This window comes from Motacilla alba, chromosome 20, assembly GCF_015832195.1.
Source record: "Motacilla alba alba isolate MOTALB_02 chromosome 20, Motacilla_alba_V1.0_pri, whole genome shotgun sequence".
Taxonomy (NCBI): Eukaryota; Metazoa; Chordata; class Aves; order Passeriformes; family Motacillidae; genus Motacilla; species Motacilla alba.
This window is the reverse complement of record NC_052035.1, coordinates 11977521-12002876: the sequence shown is the minus strand read 5'-3', so window position 1 is coordinate 12002876 and position 25356 is coordinate 11977521. Positions and strand designations below refer to the sequence as shown.

The 25356-nt window shown below is 41.1% G+C and overlaps 1 protein-coding gene across 3 annotated transcripts in view; it reads left to right on the top strand.

Moving 5' to 3' along the window:
- GNAS (GNAS complex locus) overlaps positions 1-22338 on the top strand; it is a 130638-nt gene extending 108300 nt beyond the window's left edge. For all 3 annotated transcript variants that reach the window (XM_038159402.1, XM_038159403.1, XM_038159404.1), the window contains exons 6-12: positions 13241-13295; positions 13631-13704; positions 14104-14162; positions 15786-15906; positions 16873-17003; positions 17522-17589; positions 18449-22338. In XM_038159402.1, coding sequence (XP_038015330.1) covers positions 13241-13295; positions 13631-13704; positions 14104-14162; positions 15786-15906; positions 16873-17003; positions 17522-17589; positions 18449-18595 — 655 coding nt within the window. In that variant the 3' untranslated portion in view covers positions 18596-22338. The remainder of the gene's footprint in view (positions 1-13240; positions 13296-13630; positions 13705-14103; positions 14163-15785; positions 15907-16872; positions 17004-17521; positions 17590-18448) is intronic.
- The last annotated feature ends 3018 nt before the right edge of the window (positions 22339-25356 follow it).

Here is a 25356-nt window from a genome sequence, read left to right as displayed (position 1 = left end):
GCATTTTTTGACTGTGATGTTAGTCAAAGATTTTTTTTTTTCCCCCTTGGGATACCTTTTGACTGTAACTCCACTGAATACATGCAGTTTGTGCTGATGAAAATGAATGTAGGTAGCAGGAGGAAGTTCTGCTGCCGAGCAGTGTGGGGCTTGTGGGGTTTTTATAAAGGCTTGATGTTTGGAGCCACAACCAAGAAAGTCAGTGACCCAAAATGTAAATTATGTAGGCCTTAAGGATTTTTTTTCTTCCCTACTCTGTTATCTTTAAGCAAAGAAACTGAAAATCATAAGATATGTTAGTAAAACAGCTCTCTCCAATGGGAGTGAGCTCATTCAAAGGAGGGAACTTTTCTTCCTTAATTAAAATGAAGGATATGCTTATCTGCAGAAGTACTCCAGTGGTGTTCCCTCAAAACCTGTATTTAGACGCAGTGTGTAATTCTGGCAGGGTTTATTAGCATCTCAGATCTTTTTTAATTTTCTCATCTGCTTGTTGGCAGTCTGTTCCCTGGACTTCCTGTGCGTGTGCGTTCCTACAAAGCAGATAAGTGCAGTTTTACAAGCTGGAGCTGAACGTGGGTGGGATGGCGTGAGGAGAAAGCGCTGCTTGGAAAGCTCTGCACCTGTCACTAGTTTTGAGCATCACCATCCATGCAGGGCAAGCCAGTGTGTGCAAGATGCTGCAAAAATCTCTTAGGCAGCAAAATGTAGAAGAAAAGCAGGGGTGGCTATATTTAGTAGTCACATATTATTAACTTCTGTGTAATGTACCAGTTGCTGTGCTCAGACACCCCTTTTTTGTGGTGAATTAATAATTTGCTGCTGAGGACAGGAAGTGGAGTTAAAGTGCTGCTGTGTGATAAAAGCTGTGTTTCACATATGGTTACGGTGTTTATAGACTGTGTATGTATAAATAAGCACCTGATACGGGGTAGGTAATGTAGGAACACACCTCCCTTTCAGCAGAACCTGTGAGTGTTCTCTGCAGACTTTCTCCTGACCCATCTGATGTGAGTCTCTTCCACCTTGAGGCCTTTGCTGCTGTTCTTGGTGTAAACCACGATCCGGAAGCTCTAATTATAGTCATGCAGAACAAATGGAAATCCTGGAATTGTCTCCAGGAATCACAGAGTTGCCAGTTGCAGGTATCAGAGCAATAGGTGAGCCAGCCCAGGATTGTTCCCCTGGAGCTGCCTCATGCCTCCACTTCCCAGCACAGCTTTGAATTACACATTTATTTCCAGATCTGTGGGCTGTCACTGATGGCCACTTAGTTTTAGAAATATATTTGAACCTAGACTACAATCTGAAGGGTACTGTACATCATTTAGTGCTTCTTTAGACATTGTAAGAGGCTTGCTGGGCTTATGTCTTTCTGCAAAATAACAGGCTTGGATATTGGGCAGCCAGAAGCCCCAGAAGGGACTTAACAAATGTTGATGTGGGAATATTTGGGGAAGAGAAATACCATTTTAGACCCCTTCTTGTCTTTCCCACAGCAGCAATTATACCCATGGCTTTTAGTGCCTTTTTTAGTTCAGTTCTTCTCCTGAGACCGTTTAAATGTTTCTTTCATGTAGAAGAGGAAATTTGTAGTCTGTTAATGAGTAATTTAGGTTTAGGTTTTCATCCATTTGAGATGCAAATATGAGACACTGCCCTCTGCAGACAAGGAAATGGTGAAGATGTGCTTGTCTTCTAGTGGAATCATGGCTTTTAGTCATCCAGTGGATTTTGGACATTTTTTGGAACTTCAGTGCATACCTTGGGCTCTTCAGGTTGGCTTTTCCTTCCCTTGGATCCCCTGCTGCCTGGCTGTGATTGAGTTCAGGGGATGGAGAGTTCACCCACTGGTGGTACAAAAATGAGTTGTTATTCGTGCTCTGTGATACTTTCTTTTCAGTGTAATAAACCAGAAGATAAACCAGTATCAGTGGAATGTCAGAATTAATGCCCACTGATAGGAAGTTCTTCCCCACCTCGTGGTGTTTGTTTCATGCTCCCTGCACAGGTAGAGCTCACTGCACCATGTGGTACTTGCTTCACAACAACAGTGGGTAGAATCTTTCTTTCTTTTGTTGTTCTCCTTGCCCCATCCCCAGAGGAAAGGTGGGGCTGGAGTTAAGGTTTCCAGAGAACGTGGCAGGAATTTAGAGTGAGCAGTTTTGTCCAGGGTAGCTCAGCTCAGAGGTTCTCTCCAGCCTCAGCTGAAGGGTGGGTTGTGGTCAGGGCTCTGGCACAGCCTGGGAGCACAGAGAGCTGTGAGAGAGAGGGATGGGGCTGTGGGGGAACATTCCCTGCCCAGGCTGTCCCAGTCCTTGGTCTCTGTAAAGGCTGCCAACAAGGAGGCCAGTGAGGATGCTGAAGGGTGGTCTGTCTGTGTCACCTCTGGTACCTCGTGGATCTTAATTCAGTCTTAATTCTTCTGAGCATAAGGTTCCAACTTAAGATAGAACTGTGCCTTCTGCTGCTGAGGGGCTTTTGGGGTTGTAATGCTGAAATACAACCCCAAATAATGCTGAAATTATGTTCTGTGAATAATACATTTAGTAATTGTTTAGGTAATTACAACACTTTAATATTGGCAATAAATAGAGTCAATGAAGCTCGTTCAAAAGAACTAATTCCACCCAAAGCAGCAGAACAGCTTTCTCATTTTAACATTGCAAAACAAGCCAATAAGAGAATAAGGGATTTTAAGAGTTGTCCCAAAATTCCCCATCCCTCACCCACACCCCTCGCTCCAGTCCTGTCTAGATTCCATGTTTTGCAGCACCTCAGTCTCCTCTGTGAGCCAGGGACTGCCGTGGAAAACCTCCCTGAGCCTCTGGCTGAGAGAGGAAACAGGCAGAGGTTGTGCCTTGTCAGGGATTTTACTTTTCCTGTGCACACTTCATTCTAAATTCTCTGTGACTCCAGCATTAAAAACACACAGCTTAGAAAAGTCTGCATGAAAAAACACATTTTGCAAATGTTAGAATATGTTTTGTAAATACAAAGTGTGTCCTACTGTGTTTCACAGTCATTTGAATGACTAGAGCCTTCAGTACTATTTTAAGGTCTTTTATAGCCAGCTGTGTCTTTTCAGAGGTGAGATTTAAAGTTCATATTTTTGTAATGATTTTAATTCTGCTTCAGAGTGAGTTGAGTCAAGTTAGGTCAGTGGGGAAGAGGGGGGAAGGCCAAAATACTGTATTTAAAAGATTCTAAAATGGCTTGTCATTTCCCTTGTTAAATTAGGGCTGTTTGTGAGTCTTTGTAGAGCCACTTTATTCTACGAGGTGTCCATTTTAATTGCAGGCTTAAAAGCACTAAATCCCCAAATGCAGATTGTGGAAACACTGCACAGTCAGTGGCTGTGTGTTGATGCTGTCACAGACATGTGAGTAAGCAAAGATGGAGGGTCTCTATTAGATGTTCCTTTTAAGAGTAGCAAAACACTCTGCAAAAGGCAGAGCCATGGAACTGGATGACTGAAAGGTTTTTCATGGGGAATAAAAGAGGACTGCACTATTCCAGAACCATGGTGACTCCCGTGAATGGCTTTTCCACAGAAGCAGTGTGGTCACCTTTATTATTTACCTTTGATTTTGGCTTCAAGCTTGATTTCTTGTCCTTTTATCTGCCTGAGTGTAATGTGTGCCAGGGACAGACAAGCACTTAAACTTGACTTCTTCATTTTGTTGTATGGTAGCAGATATTTGCTTTTCACTGTAGCCAAAGATGAGTGTCCCTGCACTGCTCAAAATTCACACTATAAAATGCTGTTGCAGCTCTGTGTCATTTGCCTGGTTTAAAATTATATTTTTAAGTATGCCTGGTATTAAATTTCATAATCAAGCAAATGTTTTCTAGAGAAAGAGAAAAAAACCCTGTATTATTATAACTCAGTTCCAAATGAGAGGTGTGCTCTTTACAGATGCTTTCAACTGCAGGTGCCAGTTTGTGCCTCTGCTTTTACAGAGGCCTGGAGTTGTTTTTGCTGGGTTGAAAGCAGAACGTTTAAACAAGGAGGAGGAGGGGAAGCCACATTCCTGTGAGGAAGGCAAAAGCTGAAATGTGAGCTGCTGTGAGGTGTGGGACTGTCAGCCCAGCAGGTACTGCCAGGTACCCGGTCCTGTCGAGGCCCTTCCAGCCCCTGCCCGCAGCATCACGGGACAGAAATGAACATTTCAGTGTCCTGTCAGCAGCATCAGAGTCAAAATCACTGCCTTTTTGCCCGAGAATCCAACTTCCTAAAGTGCTGAACAAAAATCTCAGCTGGGATGGTGCCTAAGCAGACGAGATTCCAGCACTGGTTTTATATCTTACATCTGAATATACGCAAACTGGTTTTGTGAAGATCTTTGTATAAGTGTATTTAAACAGGGATGTGAAGCCCTCCCTCACCACCCTGCTCAGAACCCAGCAGAGGTTTGTCTTCCCATTGTGTGGGCTCATCTGGGGCCTGATTCCTTCCCTTCCTATCACTGCTTCCTTGATATTCCTGCGGAAACTCGGGCTTGGTTCAGAATTCCTCTTCTGTCACGTGAGGTCCTGTCAGCTCCACTGAGCCTTGTCCCTAAAATTCCTGCTACAAATGATGTTGCCCATTATTCCAGCAGTGACTGGGGAAGTGCCTGGTTCTGTGTTCTCCCTGTTTAGGTTTACAAGCCACACACAAGCTGAAAAAATGTGGGAACTGTCTGAACCTTCATTTTATCTGGTTTTGCAGATAGCTCTGTTTCTTCAGTTTAGGGAAAGTAGCATGGAGCATTAAGCTTGTTAATTCTTTTAGCATATGAATGCACTTTTATTAATATTTTAATAATTCTTCAGCAGAAATCAATTCTACTGGTTTGATGGCACTGGAGGGGGCTACAGATCACGAGGACAAGATTCATAAAAATACTTGGTTGAAACACAATAAAAGGATATCCCACTAGGGTCACCTGTTTTAATTGCTCAGAGCAGCCTACAGTAGAGGACTTACACCTATAACACACATAGGTTGTTGCCATTTAAAAAATGGCATCTGGGATTGAAGGAAGCTTTCATATCCTGATTTGAAATCAAATACGGGGAATTTCAAACAAATTCATATTCAAATTTCATTTAAAATTCTTCATTCTGCATTTGGCTTTACTTTACAGATTTACTTTACAGATTCCTTAGTCTAAGTTAACAGCAAATATTCTTAAACCTGAGGAGATCATTATTGAACCTGACAGATTTAAATTAGATTACATTGTGAAAAATTATTAAATTTCAAGTTTCTCTCCAAATTCAGTCCCCACAGAGCACAGGAGCAATGCAGTTTTTGGTTTCTTCTGAAGTATAGAAGGTCTGTGACTTTAGCTTACAATTAAAAAATATTTAAAACAGGAAAATGGTCATCCCATGTAGTGTTTGCTTGCTACTCCACAGCCCTCTCCCCCTCATCTTTCCCCCAGACAAAATGAGAAAGTTTGTCTCTTAGGTGGGCCAGAAAGGGCTATCTTGCAGTGATGTATGAGTTGCTTTCTTAAGGAAGAAAAAACCAAATTTTTCTGTGATTTAAATCAAAACTTGCAGTTGGTGATAGGCTCTTAGACTAACTTGGAGTATCTTTATAAAAGCCAATAAATCCTGCACTGCGTGTTTTAAAGTACATGATCCAAAGTCCTTCTGTGCAAGCTGCTGTTCCGAGGTGAGCGTTGTTCAGATGGCAGGGGAGAGCTGGATGTGCTGAGGGGCAGGGCGAGGGGAGGAGGCTCACACACAGCTCGGAGCCTGGGTGGAAGTAACTCTACAGTTTTTAGCAATGAAAATACCCATGTAGGGACCTAAAGGAATCCTGTGGGCTGATGGTGCAGCTTGCGGGGAGTGCGTGCACGGTGCCTTTTTGGCAGACTGAAGATATTTTACTGTGGCTTAATGCTTATTTTAGTTGCAGTTTCTTGATCACCATCTGTAGTCTCTATTGGTTTTTGATAGAGCAGCTAGGATTTGATATTTTGGGAGTGGTGTTCTCTGTGTTGTATCACGCTGACTTACTACTTCCAGTGTCTGTGAAATAACAAAGTCTCACAACTTCAGTCTGGTTCCTGAGCTGCTGCTTTCCTGTGCTGGAGAAAATATTGAATCTCCTCATTATACAAATGGCTTCTCTTGAGTAATATTGACAAATACACTGAATAACATTTTTGACATAACATTCTGTTCCCACACAGATAATTTGGATGTAATTGAATGGGTTGATCAAGAGTCTGTGCTAAAAATATGACATTTTCTCGCCCACTAAGTGGGAGAAAACGCCTGCTCCAGAGGCAGTGGGGCGGCACGGAGCTGATGGAAGAGGGATGGGATATGCTGTGACTCTGCCCCACGCTGAGGGTCCAAAGGGATGATGCTGAGAGCAGCCCTGGCCCCAGGATTTGGGAACCACGTCCCTCTCCAGGCTCCTGGAGGCTCGGAACAGCCTGAGAGTGATTAGAGCTGCAGCCCAGCGCTCCAGCCCAGGCAGATCCCAGCCAGGATGCCTGTCAGACCCGCAGGAGCACTCAGTGCACTTGAGCCAAAAACGTACAGAAATAGTCGTGGGGGGGGAAGATTTGAAGATCTCTTTTCTTTCCTTCTGTTTTTCCTTATTTTAATGGTCTCCTGGGCAAAAGGCTGCATTGTTACAGTTTCAAAAGCGGGGTGGTTGTGCTGCAGACGGGTGGGGAAAAGAAAGAAAAATAGACCTTAGAGAAAGGCTGGCTGTTTAGCATGCAATAAAGTGACTTTTATACCTCTCCCAATCTCCTATCAAATAAATCTCGTGCTAACAAGCAATCAAACCCGTTTCCCTGCCCTGCTCCGCACAGCCCGAGCCGCATTGTACCTTTCCAGCCTTTGAAACTGCCTGTGCCTATTTTTATTTGTCAGGCCGGGGCTGGGCTGGCCCCATTCCAGATGTGTCTCACAAGATTTGGTGCTGATGAGCTATTTATAGCCCTGTGGTTCCATTGTCATGGCAACCGTGCTAGAGGCCAAGGCGGCTGGGAGCTATTTCTGGACTTGTGCTGTAATGTAAAACTGATTGGGAAAGTTAGTGCATCCTCTAAGCCAGACTAACTTTAGACAGGCAGAGAGAGAGGGGAAAAAAAAAAAAAAAAGAGAGACAACTACAACCTCTTTAAATAGATTTTTCTCTTTCTCCTACCTTTCCCCCATTTCCCTTTTGGAGCCCTGGCAGTGTTGGAAGGGCGCTTTGCCTTCTGCTGGGTTTGTCTGAAATTCATTCATGCCTCCCGGCGGGCTGTGCTGCTTTAATGAGGCGCTTTGGGAAGCTGCCTGCGGAACCAGCCTCGTTTTTAGGGCAAGGTTTGAACTTCCAGAGACACGAAACTAAAGGGGGCTTTGCTGGCCCGTCCTGGTTTTTTGGGGTGGCTGCAGTTCTTTGTACCCCATGGTTTTAATCCTCTATTTTTTGTGTGTGCTTCATGTTCTCCACGCCATATAAGGAACTGTAACCTTGATTACCACAAGATGATTCCAAATATATAGAGTCATACTTTTCAGCTTTCTCATTATTTGCTTCAAAATTAGACCCATGGTGCCCCTCCGCCTCCAAGTGGCTGGAATGCTCGAGCTTCTTCTGGAATTACAGCTGGGGCCGCTCTCAAAATCACTTTTCTGGGATATGTATGCATTGACACCATCTATAATTAAATTCTAAGCTTTAGGCTATTTGTAAACCTTTCTTACAGTTTTGATAAGGAAATGGTAATAATGCTTTGACTTGAAACTGGAAATCAAAAAGTGTTTGCAGCTTCTTGGGGAGGTTTTCCGGAGACTTTAGGTTTACTTCTGTTCACATCTTACGCTACATTTCGAGGTTCATTTCCAACATAAATTTGGTTTTCAATGGGATCCTTATGTCTGAGGACTGACATGGAGAATGTTCTTATAGGAACATGGTATATGAGATGGTTTTAAGTGCAATATAGTGTTCTCCTAATTATGCCAATAATATAATATAATACTTGGTACTTGGTATAATATAATACTTGGTACAGTACTGTCCCTATATAAAGGTTGTTTCTCTTTCCTAATTGTAAAGTTTTTAAAGTAATTACAAAGGTTTTGTAATTTATTTTCTCTCTCTGTGTCTAGTTTTGTTTAGGCAGAAAAAAGGAGCTGTGCCTTTCTGAGCATTTTCAGTTTTCCAGTAACATTTGTGGCACGTTTTCAGTGACCACCTCAGCAGTAAAAGTCCCCCTTTGCAAATAATAGAAAATACCAGTACATCTGTAAAAACCAGTCAAAATCTACTGATGTCCCAACTTCAGTTTTTAACTTAATTTGAGGAAAAACCTGACGAGTTTGTTTTCACATGCTGCCCATGTTTGCAGGACGCAGTAAATACCAGCAGATTGAACGTTTGGTTGTTTTATTTGTATCATTCCTGTAAATCTGCCTGCAGTTCTGCTCCTCTTGCAAAATAAACGAGCTGAAATCTTTATCACCAGTTCAAGGAATAGGATTCCCTCCTCTCCCCTGCTTGCTTTGAGCAGCAGAAAGGGACAGAGTTGAGGGACAGTCAATTTGCTCACACACAAATACCCTTTTAAAAGGGAGCTTTCTGTCTTTGTGCTCATCCTGTGTCTCTGGCTCAGCATAGACAGCAGAGCTGAAGAAAGAATTTACCAAATAGTTAACTGCAGGGCTTTTAGAAAGCTTTGCTGAATAACATAAAGGATTATGGCAAGGACTAAAAAGGCAGGAAAGCAGAAGTAAAGCATGGTCTGCTCTGAAAAATAAAAAATGCACTCTTGTTTATAATAAACACTGTTAATGTTGAGTTAAACTTCAGCTTAAAACTACTTTAGGTAGTACTTTGTAGTTCTGATAAAGTATAGATAAATAAAAACCTGCTGGGCATTTGCACAGTTTGGTCTTTAGGGTGACCAGTAAAAAAGTATTAATTTCTTTCTGGTCACAGAAACCTAAATTGGAAAGACTGTTTTAGAGGTGATCAGGGGAAATGCCAGTGTAATTCTTAGTAAAATCTTGATAATTCTGGGGGGGTTCTTAGTAATATCTTGGTAGAAACGCATGACTCAGTGGAAATGAAAAATGGAAAATCATTTCCACTGACTCAAGGGACTTGGGGCAATTAAGTACTCAGTGTGCCTGCCTTTAAAATAGGGCTATGCCATGTGTGCATTTTGGGGTGTGATAGTGGGGGCAGGAAATGCAGCCTCAATGAAGGCAGGCAGGAGCTGCAAGTCTGATTTACTGTCTGTAAAATACCTCGAGGCTTTCAGAGGCAGGGAACTTCACAAATGCACAATTTCAGTGCTACTGTTGAGGCTTATAAGCTATAACCAAATGTTATCTTTAGTTGGGATTGAAATCTTGATTTCATGAAGTATCTTTCTGACACTGAAGACGAGATCTAATTGTGCCTTTTAAGGGAGACATTTTATATGGAAATTCAAGTTATGACTTGACCAGAAAAAAAACCTGATGGAAATAAAGCTCTTCAAATATAGGTGTGTTGTGAGTTTGAAGACACCTTTCCAGTGTTGTTCTAGGCTGAAAACAAAAGCTCTTTTTCACAAAGCAGAAAAAAAAAATAATTCCTGTGTGCCAACCATTTTGTCAGATGAGAGAGAGGAACATTTCAGTGCTGTTTGTTGAGAAGGCTGTCAGGAAATGCTGGAGGAAAGAGCCCGAGTTCTCTCCCGTGCTGCCCCAGCCAGTGAAGCTGTGCTGGTTCTGAGGTGGAAGATTTGGGGTGTCACACACCTTTCCTGCTGTTCTTCGTGTGGCAGCAGCTCTGTTCATTCAGGAAATTCCCTCCATAGGGATAAAGCAACTCTGTCTGGATGAAAGAACTCCAGAATAATTCAGGTACTGGCATATATCTTCATCTGAGAACTGGGACGTGGTTTTGACATAATAGGTTTTAGTTAAGGTTTTGGAAGAATTGAGGATACATGTATGGCTTAATTACTTAGAGCTGCTGGAGCTAAGGAAAGCCTCTGTGTAGCTCTCCATGAATCTGCTCTTCAAATTAAAGACACTTTATTTGTCACAAAGATCTGCTTGGAACAGTTCACGTGTGGTTTTCCTTCCCTAAGCTAAAAAAGGGGACACAAAAAAGCAGCATATTTTTTTTTTTCAGATTGATTTAATTTTTTGTTAGTACCTTTTATTTTACTATCTCAGAGACACAGCTGGTGCTGTCCTAGAGATGCTTCCTCTCAGTGTTGCTGACTACAAATAACCTGAAGTCTTTTGAGGGTTTTTTTTGTCAGTGTGTGTCAGAGCAGTATCAATGTTTTATAACACAGGCAGAAGAGCCTCTTACTACGTGACAGAATTTTGCAGAGCAGTAGCTGATCCTGTTATTTATCATGTCCAGAATGTGGCCCAAAGTGAGAATTGGCAGCAATGCTGAATGAATTATTTGCTTTCTGGAAAATAGCTTTTCCATATAATCTCTGGGAAGATTTTACAGAACAAAAAAAACACTAACTTTGTAACTTGGTTCAAGGCTTACTCGCAGTATAAAATTTGGTTCTGTGGTTTGACAGTTTTATGTGAATTATTTCATCAAGGTCACTTCTATTTCTCCCTGTAAGTTCACTGCTGACACAGTAGATGGTGGGCACGTCTCCAATAGGCTTAGAACAATCTCTCACAGCAGTGAATTGGGCACACAAAGTAGTACTCAAGTGGCCTTACTTCTGTTTTGGGTAGAGCATAGCAAGAATTAAAAATAGAAATTAATGATGGTGAATTTGTGTTTATTTTGAATTGGGCTTTGTTCTCATCTGACTGGATTATTAGTTTAATTTAGTGGATAAATTGTTTGGTTTTGACTAACATTGACTGAGAAGTCTCTGAACTCAGTGTATTGATGTTTTCTGAACTCTCATGCTCCCGCTGTTGCTCCTTATTTTAGGTGTATCAGAGCAGATCAAATTTCTTCTCCCCTTTTCTGCTCACATTTATTTTTACATTGACCAACCGAAAGAACAACCCCCTTTCTTTACATGTGAGCAAAAACCAAACTGCTTTTTGATGCCTTTAGCCCTTTCTAAAGCTCCTGGAGCAGACTTTGAGGAAAGGCACAGGGGGAAATCTTCATGGAGCTGTGCTCCATTTTCCCTAAAATGCCCTGGAAGCAGGAGGGGTTTTCTGATGACTGTCACACAGTGAAAGACTTCCTTCTGCAGAGAGCATTGTTAGGAGTATCAGATGTTGCTGAATGTTGGGAGGTTTTTTTTGGGGGGGAAGAAGAAATGTTTATTCCATTGGAACTTGTTTTACCTGGCATGAGAATTGCTGTTGGAATCCATCTCTAGTACAGTGCTACTGCTCCTATGTGGCTGATGTTTTTCAAGGAAATCATAGGCCTAAAAATAGTCTGCATAAACAACAGTAAGAGGTTTGTACTTACAGTTCCAGGTTTTAGCTCTATCTTGTTGTTATTTTCTAATTTTCAGTTTCCAAAATCCATTAAGTTGATTAGCTGAGTGTTTAAAAAACAAAACAAAACAAACCCCAAAACAAAACCAAAAACCCACCTCTTGTGGAACCCAGCATAAAATGTTCTGCTTGGATAAACTCATCCAGAAAGGCTGGGTGATGGCAGTAATCACCTTTGTATCTTGATGAACATGTTCTGTTCGGAACATTTTTCAAGCATCCTCCAACTTGTGAAATTGCCACGTGATTCTGAAACTGTGCTCTGAGGGGAGAGGATGGGGTGGAAACACTCGTGCTACTTGGAACTCAGGGCTGTTGTACTTATTTAACATCCTCTGTGTACTGAACAGAGAGTTTTATATCTTCCCTTCGGATTTAAAAAAAAAAAAAAAAAGAAAATTGCTTAACAGCTTGGAAGATATGAGGAAAAAAATAAAGTTTGCAAATTGCAGAGCACAGTTTGTCATCACTTTATCCTTGTGAGTCTTGTGGCCATGTCACGTTCCATGATGGAAATTGATCTTTGCACTTTGTCTCACGTGGTTTTGTAGCGTGTTAACTTAAGGTACATTTTAATATGTTTAAAATTCTGTAATTCAGTCTAAACAAAAAATAATTTTCACGTGTCTCGGAAGCAAGATCATCTAGCAAAGGGCATTGCTCTGAAGCAGTTGTCAAAATACAGGATTATTTCCCCCTTTCCCTGCTCCTCAGTGGGTGTTTTAGGAAGTCACTTGGGGCTGAAACTGGGGCTGACCCGTGTGGTGCCTTTAGTGGGAGTTTTTTGGGTTTTTGATTTGTGAATCTGGGACAAGGCTCCTTCTCCCCTGTTGGAGCTGTGGCTGTTGTTAGTGCACATTAAAGGAGGCAGGGAACTCACCTTTCCTTTGTGATTTCTGCTTCAGAGAGAAAACAATTCATGCGGGGGAATTTCCAAGGGAGCTCAAGGCCTGTTGGTTTAAAGGCTGATTAATCATTAATGCTGGGGGTAAAGCACTGCTGAAGTGGAAGGGGCTGAGCAGGGGGGCTCCTGGCTGAGGACCTGGTGTGGGGCAGTGGGACTGGGGCAAACACCATAAAATCTGCATCCTGAGCAGATATCCACAACAAAGCAGAATTCACTAATTCCATGAGATTTTTGCTCTTTGACTTGAAGTGAAAGATAATTATGAGGTTGCAGTTAATTGGTAAAAAAAAAAAAATTTAAATACTCCAGAGTATCTGTAGGTAGTGCCTAATGAATTTGAACAAAATATATCTCTTATTACCCATTTAGCCAACTACTGTTGCTGCTCCAGAAAGTACCTGAAACACTGATACAGCAGCTGGCAGAAAAATCAGTGTCCCCTCTCACTTTTACTGAAATTGCTTCCATTTATCTATAGAACTATAGAGTTGATAAGTTGTTTAAAAATACTCATTTGACTTTCCAGGGAAGTACCTGCAGGAAATTTTCTTGAGCCATTGCTTCAGTGTCCACAGCAGCAGGTTCATGGTGGGGTCCGTGTGAAGAAATGCCCTAAATTAAACCCCCGGGGTGTCTGTGGGGCAGGAGGGGCTCCATGGGATTCCCAGATGGATTCAGGGAGCTGCTCTCAGCCCTCTGCCGGCAGCTGCTGGGAATGGTACAAAATCCCAAATTTTGCCTTTCCAGCTGTGATTTTTCATCGTTTTGTGAGCCTCGAGAGCATTGAAATGCAGCAGAATTTACCTGGGAACTGTCAGTTACTAAAGCAGCAGAAAGTTTGTCTGATTTGGGAGTGATGAGTTTCTCTTTTTTCTTTGCTCTCTGCAGTTTTCTAGACAAGATTGACATAGTCAAACAGAACGAGTACACCCCGTCTGACCAGGTACGTGGGGCTTTGGGAGGAAATCACACCATTTCATCTTTGGGGGTAATTCTCTCATTTTCTAATCACCATTTCAGGTATTGCCATGCATTGTACATATTTAGTATTCCAGTAAAAATGGCTTTGTCCTTTGGATTATGTTTATACACATAAATGGTGTACAAGGTTACATCACTTCTAGGATTCCCATCGTGCTTGTGTGACACTGAACACTCCAGTGCTGTTCCCTGGTGTTGTAGTACAACATGGAAAAAAGGGGTTTATTTCCATTGCTGGGTATATGGAAACTCACCAAGTGTCTGTGTTGAATCAATGCATTTCCCTTTATGCTTTAGGATCTTCTCAGATGCAGAGTTTTGACATCAGGAATTTTTGAAACCAAGTTTCAGGTGGATAAAGTAAATTTTCAGTAAGTATAATTCTTTTTTATGTTTTTACAAATATTAATACAACACAGACAAAAAACAATATATGGAGAGCCTAGCATATATTCATTGAGCCTACTGTACTGCTCAAGTATCAGTGTTTAATAGAAAGTATTTCATGGTTTTCTTATTTAGTAGTCTGGCTTGAAAATGAAATGCAAATTGATGTACTTTATTTTAAATCACAAAGAACAAAATGTTTTAAATCTTTTTTCTCTGCATGCCTGTGTTCATGGACTGTTTACCTGTTCAGGTTCTTGTCATCCAAGATTCCCTTTAACACAGAAGTCCTAAAGTTTCCTACCTTTTCTGTTTGCATGCAGACACAAACAAAAAACCCAGTACAAAATGATTCTGACTGGATTTATGGTTTTTTTTTTTAGTATGTTTGATGTTGGAGGGCAACGAGATGAACGCCGAAAATGGATCCAGTGTTTTAATGGTAGGATTAGAATTTCTGGTGGCTTTATAAAATAGTTCTCTGCAGAATTGTAGTGCCTAATCTTCATTTTCTCAACTGTGTGAAATCCATCATCTTTCCATGTAACTTAAGAAGGAGTTACCAAACAGTCACACAGCACTGAGTTTTTTCTTGACATGTAAGCTCCTGTGACTGCATAGAACATCTTCAAGGAGAATGCAGGTGGAGAGGAATTTGAATTTGATAACTTCAGCTTGTCCATTTTTTTGGCTTCCCTCTCTTCAGTTAATCAAGTGTTCTTGGAGGTGGCTTTGTGCATTATTTGCCAGCTGTGTGAGTGAAAATTCCAAGCCATGTTCTGTCATCCGTGTGCAGGTTTACGTATGGATGTGCCTGCGCAAAGTACAAAATACAGGATAATTATTACATGCATAAAATCAGATTATCACATTTTTGTGTATAATTGCAGCCACTTGGCTCTGTTGTGATGCTTCTTTCTGAATCAGCAGTGGCCCAGTAATGCAGAATGAGGTTGTAGGGAGCATCTGTCTGGTTAGACACATCTGGTGAGAGCTGAAGTGTCTCAACACCAGTGTCCCCATGAGTTCAGAGCAGGTTTAATTCCCACATGACTGCAGTTAGGCAGATTGTGTCTGTCCTGAAGTGGGACAGGCACCTTCATTGCAGCTCTTTGTTTTACTCTGTATCTGTGTAGATGAGGAACCTTCCTCCACACAGGTTTTCATAAACCTAGACTTGGTGAAAATATTTTCTCTTCTTTGTTGTTTGGACAAAATAGTTATGAAGTTACACAAAAAACCCCACCTTTTTGTAGAAAAGTTACAGTGAGATCCTAGAGAATGAATAAAGCAGAATGCAACTTGGAATTCATGGCAAATTGCTACAGTTCCTGTCACAGAATCACCTGGACACTGTCTGTGTGTGTGGAAGAACTGGGCAATATTTTCTTCTGTGCTGTCAGTAACAGATTTGTTTGGGTTTTACCTCTGCTCCTTCCTCTTCCTGTTACCTCATGGTCTGACTCATCTGTTGTGCTGCTGTGCCCGAGGTAGATGAGCCTGGCAGTGAGGGTGAGGGACTGGAGCAGCACAGGGATCCTGATCCTGGGATCCTGGGAATGCCTTGCAGGGAGGAGATGGGGCTCCAGGCAGTAAAACACATACAGGGGCACCAGAGCAATTAACCATGAATTCATTGCAGTCTGCTGCTGTTATTGCTACTCTTAACACAAATAAAAAGTGCTGTTTGTCCTGAGGTTTTCCCCCAAGGACCTCCCTGTCCTTTCCTGATAGCTCATAGTTATTTCCCATTTTCTTTACACGTTTTAAATCTTCTTTAAATTCTCTTCTCGGCTTTTTTCAGTTTCTCTCTCTTGCTCAATTTCCTTTCTTTCCTACATTTTCTGTCATTCTGTCTGCCTCTGTTCTGGGCCCTGCCTTGCCTGTCTTCCGTGCTTTCTTCGCTTTCTTTTTTGATTCCTGGTACTTAAAAAGCTCTCAGCAGCAGCATCCCAGCCTGTTCTCTGCAGGGAGCTGAAAGTCTGGCAGCTTCTTACTGAACTTCATGATTCCTGGATATTTCTTCTGAAGCTTGGCATTAACTAAAGGGTATTTCTTGGTTTAGATGTGACTGCTATCATATTTGTGGTGGCGAGCAGTAGCTACAACATGGTGATCCGAGAGGACAATCAGACCAATCGGCTGCAGGAGGCACTAAACCTCTTCAAGAGTATCTGGAACAACAGGTCTGTGAAAGGCTCTTCTCACTGAGATTCCTGGTCCTGTCACCACTCGTGGAGGGGCCAGGCTGGGACAAAGTTCATTTTCTCCATAACAGCTCATAGAGTGCCATGGTTTAGGTTTTGTCCAGAACTGTGCTGGTAACACAGCCATGCTGCTGAGCAGAGCCCTCTCTGTTCCTCACTCTGTCCCTGCAGTGAATCCTCTGGGCTGCTGGGAGGGGACTCAGGTGGGCAGATCCAAACTGACCAGAGGTTTGTTCCATGCCACATAACATCATTGTCTGCAGTAAGGGGGAAAAGAGGGGATTTTGGGAGGTTACCCAGCTTGCTGGGTATTGGTCTGCCCACAGGAGGTGGTGAGCGATTGCCTTTGCGTCACTTGTTTTGTCTTCTGCTGGCTTTTACTTATCCCTCAGTAATTAAACAGTCATCCTTTACATTTCATCTTGACCCCCAGATTTTTTTGCTTTCGTTCTCCCTTTCCTCCTCCTCCACCCCCTGATGAGGAGGGTGAGTGAGGAGCTGTGTGGTGCTTGGCTGCCCAGCAGGGTTAACAGCAGGGGGACTCAGTTGTTCACATCTGGCACAGTCTGGGCTGGTTCTTTGGTCACAGCCTCCCCCCTCTGATGTTCATTGCTCTCAGGTCATTCAAAGAGCTCTGCACAGCTGCTAATTGCTGGTTGCCATTTTGAGGCTGAAGCAATTAGAGTAGTGATGGAGCAGTGCTCTGGGAGGTGGAGATGCTCCCTGGGATGGGTTTGGATTAACAGCACAAAGGGGGGAGCACCCTCAGGGTGTGCACACCTGGAATGACACCCTTGGGATTCAGGTACAAAAGGAACCTTTCCAAATCATTCCAGTGTGTCATATGACCTTGTCTCCAAACATGTTGTGGGACTTACTTTATTTTAAGTTTCTGTATGATCTGGGTTGTGCCTCCTGACAGTGTTTGGTTTCCATTTTGCACAGGTGGCTACGGACCATTTCAGTAATCCTTTTCCTGAATAAACAAGATTTGCTAGCAGAGAAAGTTTTGGCAGGGAAATCTAAAATTGAAGACTACTTTCCAGAATTTGCTCGCTACACTACACCAGATGATGGTAAGATCTTTAAGCTTTGTTTGCAATTTATCATTTCCCTGTTAATCACATTTGTGATGGCTTGGTAGCTTCAGCTAAGATTTGAAAAGTCTTCAGCAGATGTAATCATCAATGTCTTTTAGCCAAATTGTAAAGTTGAATTTAAGGTATTAATAATGAGAGATTCCTGCCTCTTAAACGTTTAATATATTACTAATTTCATCATGACAAAATCCTTTTACTTTGGTGTGGATCACAGTCTGACTTTTTGTCACAAATGTGTCCTCAGGACTCCTCCTAATCCTGAGTGTGGACATTTCTCTTACCTGCCAAATGCCTGGTACTGTGGCCATTGTAATATTCCCTTGTTCTGAAGTCCTGCTGCTTTAAATAATGTCATGGTTTGTCTTGTCTCACAGTCAGTTTTGCCAAGTGGATTTCTGTCATATGTGAGCAGAAAACAGAACAAGTTGAGATTTTTTGGTGCTATTACCAGCAAACACCTGTTTTAATAAGATGCTTCTTTTATTATTAATCAGCAACACCAGAGCCTGGTGAGGATCCCAGAGTTACAAGGGCCAAGTATTTTATTAGAGACGAGTTTCTTGTAAGTATTTCCTTTCTTTGCCTATTTCTTCTGTGATTCTTCTCAAACCCAAGCTCTTGCTCACCTTCTGCTATTGCAAAGTGCTGTCACCTCTTGTGTGTTTGTATTTAACATCCACATTGCATCAACCACTGTTACATTTATGAGCTTTACTACAGTTTCTTAGCTGCTTTTTGGATATTTTTTTGTACATAATTAAATAGTAAAAGAATTGGTGAGAATTAAGAAGAATGATGATTGAAGTCCTGCTGTTATTAATGGGGCCAGATTTTTATTCCATGCATTATTTCTAAAGATAGAGACTAATCAAAAGATGCCTCCTTTCTCAGATATTAATGTTCTTTTCGTATTATCTTTCCCATTACTGGTCAGCTGAAGCTATAATGGATGTAGTTTTTTTTTTAAATAATTACAATTACTTGTAATGGTGAGCCTGGCAATCAAATTGTGGACTCATTTTAAAATGGAGCAAAACAAAAAGTTGAGGGAGGCTTTCTGTAAGTGTAAAGCAGGGATAAAAGCTTTGTAAAGGGGGGCAAAATCCTGCTTTTTTCATGGCAAATGGACCAGGAGTTATGTTGTTAAATCCACCAAAGCTGCATATAAATAATGGCATTTTCCTGAGTTCTCATTCCTCTCTGAAATTCCCGAGCTTGCAGTGACCACCTCACTGTAAAATTCTGATCATTCTGAATTTCAGGTGAAAACTCTGGGGGCGTTTTGCCCCTCAGTTGCCCTCTCAGAAGGCACAGCTCACACGTGCACGCCTCACCTTCATTCGGCCCAGCTTCGGGGACGGGTCGGGGTTCCCCCAGTGGGTTTCATTTTTAACCCAGTGTCTCTCTCTTGCTCTGCACAGAGAATCAGCACAGCAAGTGGAGATGGAAGGCACTACTGCTACCCTCACTTCACGTGTGCCGTGGACACAGAGAACATCCGGAGGGTTTTCAATGACTGTCGGGACATTATTCAGCGCATGCACCTTCGCCAATACGAGTTGTTGTGATGGAGAGCACTTTTTTCTGTGTTTTGGACTCCTTATTCCTTATTAAAAAAAAAGAGAAAAAAAACACCCTTGCCCACATAGGGTGGAAGAGAACTGTTTGAATCTCCCATTGATTTGCACCCCTCAACTTTTTCTCCTTGCTGGACAATAGCAGCACTTCTAAGCTTGCTTCTGTACCCCTCGGACAGTTTGAGATGGCCCCTAACACTTAAAAGGCCATTTTCATGAGGATTCCCTAACACTGTTATTAACAAAAAAAGAGAGAGAAAAAAAACAAACAAACAAACAAAAAAGAAATAAAACCTAATTAATTAAAAGCCCTGAATGTGGAGCACCTGAAAGAATTGGGGATGAAAAAAATTAAAACGTTGAAACAAAAATTGGGGGAGAGAAAACTTTAGGTAATTTAGCACTGCTGTGGGCATAATCCTATAACCCGTGATCTCCACTTTGTATCACTCACTGCATCCGAGTAACGAAGGTGCCAAGTCACAGACCAAGTTTGAAGACAGACCCTTGAGTTTGGTTCTCTGACTGTAATGTGGCTTTGGGCGGAAATACTGACAATTCTCCAACAGACCTAGACAGTGCAAAAACCAACTGCTACCTTTCAGAAGGGTATTTTTAAAACCAGTCTTGGTGGTCTAAAGACAACCATGGACATTTATTGAACTGCGTATGGCCTGTGATTGCAGAAAGAGTTAACCACACACTGTTTTCAGTTTGTCCACTGATGATCCCGTCTGCTCTAAAAATCATTATCTAGACTGTAGTCCTCACAGTCTTTCCCTTCTTTTTCTTCTTCCCTTCCCTCATTTTTTATTTTACTGCTGGATTATTATTCTTGTACAGACTGTAAAATGTATTATTTTGTACAACTTTATTGAAAATAACTTGTAGAAGATCTTTGTGCCTTGATTATGGCTGTACCTGTACAATGAGCTAAGATGTAAGTATGTTTGATTGCGCTGTACAGCTTTGTCAACCCTATCTGCAGCATTAGCTCAAGGTAGGGAAAATTTATCTGTAGTTTAGTTTTTCTGGTTTATAAAAGAAGGAAAAATACTGTTTAGTAAAAAAAAAAAAAGGAAAAAAAAGGAAAAAAAAAAGAAAAAAGTACAAATTGTGCAAACTTAACCACTTTAAAAGTGAGGTCTTCAACAAGTGACCAGATGTTGCAGCATCGTGCTTTTTAATTTTTAGCTTTAATTCATTTAAATCTCTATCCAAATGCAAAACATGGCTTGTTTCTACATAAAACCAAATTTTGCTACAAATTATAAATGTTAGTCTTTGGTCATTCATAGTCCTTTTTTTGCTAAAGACGAAACAAAAAAAACAAACAAAAAAAACCAAACAAAACCAGAACAATAACAGACACGTAGGGCATCATGCAGGTCTGGTGACCATCTCTAGACTGGGCCAAATACCCACCAACCTCGGCTTGCGCTGCGTGGGCAACGACTACCAGAATGACAAGGTGTGCACTGCCCTTGGATTTGGCCACTGAATTCCAGTTTCAAATGACATTTTTATTTCTCTTTTAATAAAGAGATACTTTAGAACCTTTTTTTTTTTTTGTTTTATATTAACTATATAAGTAGCTTAAAAGTGAAGATGTGTGGATTTTTTCTTAAACTTGAATAATTTATGCAAATTATATGCTTAGAACAACATGTGGTACAGTAAAAAGAAAAAAGAGCAAAAATCACTGTAGCAATAAGAGAGCATGTAATTTTAGTAACTACTACACTGCTTTATATTTTATACCTAGGTGTTTTATGTCTCTGTGAGTGTGTTACTTTTTCATGTGTCTAAACCTACGTGTACAATTTGTACAGAGTCAGAAATTACAGCTGTAATAACACATCTAGAACAGTGTTAGCCTATATTACTCAAACACCCCTGTTCCCCCTTCATTTACACCCCTGAACTGATCTGGATCTTAACTGCAGTGACTTTAAAAGGAAAAGAAACAAAACCACCAAAATTCTTGCCTCTTTGCCTTTCACACTAGCTTCCCTCCACCCGAGAGACCGTGTTGGCTTTCTTTGTTTGGGAAGAGATCCAGTTTAAATTCAAGTGAGGGTGTGGTCAGTGATGTCTGTGCAGCTAGATTTGCTTCAGGTATCAGATGCCTTTTCAATACTAAGAACTGCAACTGTTCAGAATCGTGACTTTTCATTTGCTTTTGTGGCTAAAGTCTTAAAATGAATCACACAGTCCATTTTCACTGGAGAGCAGGGACGTGAGGGAGTTACTGTCCCATCTCAATTCAGAATTATTCCACAAGACACTGAATAGTCGAAAAATTTTAGCTGCAGTTGTTACTTGCCTTTCAAGGACGATTTTTCCTGTTCATAGGTTTAGACAGTTGCCACCTGAACTTTGTAGAACTGTAGAAAACATGACTGAAAATAGGCCCCTCCAGTTCAGAATGTATCCAGTGCCTGCAGGTGAAGGGCTGGCGTTTCCACTAGGTAAAAATGGGACACACGTAGTGGAAAGGAAATCATTGTGAGCCTTAATTTTAGTTACAGGAGCCAAAATCTTTATTTTAGTGCCAACCCTTATCTTTTCAAGCCTAGGAGGAGTTGGTGTGAACACCAAATTTATAAATGGAGAAAACCTGTAGTGGTGTGAGGAATGTAATCTCTTGTCTGAGAGAAACAAAGCACCTCCATTAAAAAAATTAACAAAATAAGCTTCTTCCTCTGATGAGGAGGACACATAATAACAATGAGCTATGTAAGACAGCAACAGTTTAAGAAACCTAAAGCTTTATTTGAACAGATATGTTTAGGGGATGCTTTTTTTTTTTTTTTCTTATGTGAGGAAAAAGGCAATTGTTTTGAATATGGTTGAGTTGCACAAGTAGGGAGCGTGTGTGTGTCTTAATGTCTCAGTATTGCCTTTGTTAGTCTCTTTATTAGTCCATGCAGTTTGGTGGCCTGGTAAATGCAAGTCTTATTTTTAACAGCTTTCTTTTTCCTTTTTTTTTTTTTTTAATACAAAACCATAAAGCTTTAATGCTTGCTATTTAATAAGTAACTGTGTTTTCTTCTGTCTCTAATTTAGTGGCCATAATTTGCAGTTAATTGAACCATTCCAACCTAATGCTTACCCATATTTCTTAGTTTTGTTTTATTTATTTATTTGAACTTCTTGTTTTCATGATTGAGGACTGTCACTTCTGTCTCATTCATCTGTTTGGAAACTTCTGACCTTACAGCCAAAACTTAACTCATTCTACTCAGTATTCATCGTGATGCTGAAGTGTAAGATACCTGCAAATGTAAACACTACCACTTTTATTAATAAAAAGCAAATACAGTGTTTTTAGGGCACATTTGCATCACTCTAGTTGAGGTTGTGTCAGTATTTCCATTGTAAACCTATGGAGGGTTGGCACTAAACTGCCCTAAGCTGAAACTTTGCCATACAGGGCTTCTGCTCAAGCGTGATTTTGGTGGGTTGGTTTTTCAACAGTTTCCAACACAAACTCTTGTTTCTGTTTTAAGTTATACAACTGTTTTGTTGGATGGGGGTTGGTTTAAAAAGAAAACAACAAAAAACAACAAACAAACCTGGTTCAAGATTGTTTTTGGCACTTCTGTAACTCAGAAATGGTTTTGATTTTAAAACAACCTTCGGCAAGCCAGTAACCTACAATATGGTCTGATCACTTTGGGTATTTTGTAAAAATAATAATAAATTGTAGAGATGTTGTGGTTTCAAAATCAGCTACTGTGCATTTCCAGTAACTTATTTCAACCCAAGAACTTTTAGTAATTTGTGCAGCAGAGCACACGTTCAGTGTGGTGCAGCAGAGTAGGGATAACTCCTAAAGATTTTTTTCTTTTTTAAGAAAATGTGGAGAGATAAATCCACTACAGACTAGAAGAGGATTCAGCTGCCTCTGAAAGCATCAAAAACTGCTCTCAGAGGCTGAAACTGGAGCTCTGCAAGTTGATAGGAGCAGACTTTGATGCAAAAGCCTAGGAAGGCATCCTGGATCAGCTGTCATAGGCAGGAGTCCTGAGGGCTTTTCTTCATTTATCTAAAAACTGTTTTGATTTGTGGCATCAGGGCAGGATTTAACTGAGGGCATGTCCTAACTCCAGAGGAAGGGAAGCTAACACTGCTCCACTGTGCTGCACAGAATTGATACCTGCAGGCTCATTTCCTCCTGCCAGTAAATCTATGCACAGATCTGTTCATGTCCGTGGCTTCAGAACTCGAGCGCCTTGTAATTCCTTGTGCTGTGTTGTTCCTGTAAATGATGGAGGATGTTTTGTATTATTTATCTTATTTTCCAATGTCAGAAGTTACGTGCCAGTAAAAACAAAAGACATAAACACAGGAGATTGACCCCAGAGCTGGAGGCAGAACCCGTGACAGCTGAGTACCAGTCCAGTGCCTTAGTGACAATGCTCGTGGTGATTGGTGCTATACAAATGTCTTAAGAGTGATAAAGTTGTTCTAAGTTATAAAATTATGTGACTCGTTGTGGAGGAGAGTAAATTCTCTTCTTTCCCCAGCTGTACCTAATGTGCTGTGTGTATTCCTAACAATGCTGGCACTCCTAAGACCTCTTCCATGGAAGTAGATGTTAAAATTCCTACCAACTGTAACAAGCAGGATCAGGGCCATAGATGACTATCAGTGGAAATCTCACACAGGAGCAGGTCCTCATCTCTAAAATACATGTTGAGTTTGTATAACAGTAAAAATATTTATAAGCAAACATCTGTTTGCAGTCCAAAACTAAACTGTGCCCTTCTTCCTCAGCTTGCTATCTCTGAAAATTCATCTGGGAAAAAAAATCTTCCTGTTCTGTGACAAACTTTGAAGCGTCTTTGTAAATAAAATAAGCTACAAAGGGGATTTTTGATGCTCTGCTGATGAAAGCCTGACACTGAAAAATCCCTCTGGTGACTGACAAGACAAATTCCAAGAGTGAGCCAATTTTAATCCTGGTCACACTCAGCTGGCTTCAGTCCTGTGAGTGGATGTGTGTCAGGGTAGGTAAAACTGCTTCAGAGTTTTACTGCAGTGCACAGACTGCTAAAATTTGAGCCATAAGTACTGGCTTTGTAATGAATTGATTTGATCCCTGATTCTCATTAAGAGCTCAAACTTCTTTTTGTCCTGGTTACTTTCAGTGTACTGAGCTGAGCAAAATGGGTGCAGTATAAAGCACAAATCTGACCTGGGAGGAGGTGGGAAGGCAAATAAGATCTCTCACTGCATTAAATGTAAAAGTAATAAGGTGGAGGTTTTTGTCTGACATCTGTGTCCTATAAACTTATCCTGGTCCTATGAAAAACAGGGAGTTCACCAGGATAACAACAGCATTGATACCTCTGTAACATGGATAACTGACCAAATATGTAATGGATAATTAAAAATCCACCAAAAAACAAACTTACAGATTTTCCTAATTTTTTTTTTCACTTAGGAAGTCTGGCTCAAAATTATTGAATGACAGAACAAAATAAAACCTTTGAACATTGTCCCAGATAGGGAGAAGGATAAATTTTTGAGGGAGAAGATGCTGACCCTAGGGATTTTTGTGCAACATGCTTTCTAGTGCTGGGGTACCAGCAGACAAATGTAAGCAAATTCAAAATTAAAATGTGAATTTATCTCTTCACTTTAATTTACCCAGTAATTTCATTGAATAAGTTGGCTAATTATTTTTTTTAGTTTACTACTACGCAAGTTTGGAGACCGATAAGCCCAGGACAGAAGCAGTCACGTTGGGAATTCTCTCCGTTCTGTTGTTCTGTCATGCAAACTATTATTTTAGGCTGTGAATTTTATGTGGATTATTAATAGTGAAGTACAATGTTTCTATCTGTAGTTTTCTGATATTTGATGTGACTTTGGAACTGTATCATTCTTGCAACTGAAATGCCAGAGTGCCCAGAGGAAGGAGCAGCTGTGTCAGGGTTAGGAATTGCCACATCAGGGGGGCACATTCCAGTTCTTTTTTTTTGCTACATTTGCAGTTTGCTGTTGGCAGGATCAGAAGAGTTTCCACAAAAAAAGACAAATTAGGGGTTGGGTGATAGAGCTAAATACTGTGGAAGATCTCAAAGTATGAATGAGAAATGTTTTAGACTGGTGCTAAGGTGGAGCCGTGGAGATGTGTCCTGAGGGTGGTGTGAGGGCTGATTAATATCTCAATAGTTTTAACCTCTGTTCTCTTACTGTTTGAAGGCACAACATCCAAAATGAAGTAACAAATTGTGACAGTTTTGGTGCTAACCCTGAGCTCTGTTTCTCACAGGGCAAAGCTTGGCTGGGCTGCAGAGGTTTGTCCGTGTAAGACAGTCTGGAAGCCCAGAGCAGCCAAGAGCAGCAGATTTTGGGAACCTGTTTGTGATTTAAAACTGGGAAACTTAACAGTTTCTCTGTCCTGCAGTTGCTCTGTCCTGCAGCATGACCCAAACCTGCTGCCTCTGGGTTCAGCTGCTTTCTCCTGTCCTCACCCCCCTCTTGGAATGGTGTGGTTGATAAGAGAATAGAGCAGTTATGGAAGAAAGGTCGAAGACAGCTTCAAAGTTCAAAATCCATCACCTTGGACACTGAAAAAGAGATTTAGGGGGGAAATTCTTCATTCCCCGGGTGAGTGACCCAATCTGGGATCCTCATACAAATTTTCAAGGTCAGAGAATGAATCTATCCCAAAAGGCCAGGTTTATCCAGTAAAGGAACTGCAAGAAAAAAAAAAAGAAAAAAAAAAAAAAAAAAAA